Source organism: Cucurbita pepo, unplaced genomic scaffold, assembly GCF_002806865.2.
Source record: "Cucurbita pepo subsp. pepo cultivar mu-cu-16 unplaced genomic scaffold, ASM280686v2 Cp4.1_scaffold001545, whole genome shotgun sequence".
NCBI lineage: Eukaryota > Viridiplantae > Streptophyta > Magnoliopsida > Cucurbitales > Cucurbitaceae > Cucurbita > Cucurbita pepo.
The window spans coordinates 1-1,882 of NW_019647698.1; the positions used below are offsets into that span (position 1 = coordinate 1).

The 1,882-nt window shown below is 35.5% G+C and overlaps 1 protein-coding gene across 1 annotated transcript; it reads left to right on the forward strand.

Annotated features, from left to right (window-relative positions):
• Positions 1-30: 30 nt before the first annotated feature.
• Positions 31-1,458, forward strand: LOC111786358 (the record flags this gene model as incomplete). The annotated part of the gene is made up of 3 exons (XM_023666657.1): positions 31-249; positions 976-1,124; positions 1,207-1,458. Coding segments are annotated over 3 exons (456 nt in total), but the record flags the coding sequence as incomplete, so codon positions are not given.
• Positions 1,459-1,882: the final 424 nt, after the last annotated feature.

A 1,882-nucleotide genomic window follows, 5' to 3' on the forward strand; every position in this document is an offset into this window, starting at 1 on the left:
TAAACTTTCTGCTGATTGAAATTCTGTTCTTGTGAAGTAATTAGGGATCCTAAGCCCATCAACCATGGACTTCGGTTGTTCGACTCCAATCCTATTTCAGCTGATTTGAAGCTACAAGGAGGGAGAAGAACACTGCCTATAGCTTCTTCCCTACCTGAAACAGCTGCTTCTGTGGCCATTGCTGCTACAGTTGTAGGTGCAGCAGCCACCTTCCTTTCCAGAAGAAACAAAGATTCTGAGGCGAAGGAGGTTGGCTTCAGATCTAAAACATCATTTATGTGCCATTATCATATAGAATCAAGTGTTTGAAACCTGCATCTTGCCAGTTACTACACTGTTTTTGTTTTTGTGTCGTTACCAAAAAAGCACGGAAGCTTTAGTTTGGCTAACATGCTCGTGTCTAACACATATAGACACTTGGATGCTTGTTAGACATGTGCCAGATACTTGATAGCACAATAAACGTGAGACCTCACATTGATTGGAAAGGGAAACGAGTGCTAGCCAGAACGTTGGGCGGTGGGATTGTGGGATTCCACATTGGTTGGAGAGGAGAACAAAATATTCTTTATAAGAGTGTGGAAACCCTCCTTAGTAGATGCGTTTTAAAAACCTTGAGGGAAACCTCAAAGAGGACAATATCTACTCCCGATGAACTTGAGCTGTTACAAATGATATGAGAGTCAATCACCTGATCGGAGTAGGGCTAGACCCTCTCTATAGTAGATGTGTTTTAAAAAACATGAGGCTAACAGCGATACGTAACGGGCCAAAGCAGACAATATCTACTAGCGGTGGGCTTGAACTGTTACAATAAATACGTTAGACACATGCATAGGTTACTTATTTCAAATTCAAAACTTGTTCTTACCGTGTCTGTATCATGTCATATCTATGTCTCGTGTCCATATCCTTGCTTCTTTTATTCATATCTTTGTATGCAACTCTTGTGCTGATTTTGTCCATAAAATTCAGATTCCTTTGAGACCATGTGAAGACTGCGGTGGTTCAGGCCTATGTTCTGAATGCAAAGGTGAAGGGTTTGTGCTGAAGAAACTGTCGGATGAAAATGCAGAGCGTGCACGGTTGGCTGCGAAGAACATGGCAACTCGGTTCACCGCAGCGTACAAATTTCTTGTCTTGTCTCTCTTTTTCTCGTTAGAAACCTTCAACTTTCAACTTATATCTGATCTTAATCTTTCTCAGGCTTCCTAAAAAATGGAGCTACTGTTCCAAGTGTTCTTCTGCTCGTTCTTGTAGTACTTGTGGTGGCACGGGGACGTTCAACTCTTAGTCTTACAACCCGACAAACTCCTTATATCTCCGTGTATCTTTCTATCTCGTAAATTTTTCTCATTAGGAGTATTCAAAGAATTCGATGACTTGAAAAATTTAATCAACCCAATCTAATTTGTACGACTTGGATTGGGTTGAGTTCAAATAAATAAATTTTTTATAGATTGAGTTAGCTCCCGTGTTCTTCTCAAATTAGACTGGGTTGAGTCAAATCAACCCCAATTTTACATTTTTACTTGCATACAATTATATATATATTTATTTTATTATTTATTCTTCAATCGCTCTTAAAAGTAATATTTTAATAATTGAATATTAATTTTTTTAAAATATATATTGAAACTGAGTTGCATAGGTAAAAAAAATGTTTGAAAAAAAATTGAGTCACAATTATATATATATTTATTTATTATTTATTCTTCGACCCTCTTAAAAATAATATTTTAATAATTGAAAGTTAATTTTTCAAAATATATATTGAAATGGAGTCTTTTATATATATATATATATTTATTTATTTATTTATTCTTTTACCTTCTTCAAAATAATATTTTAATAATTGAAGAAAAAATATATATTGAAATTG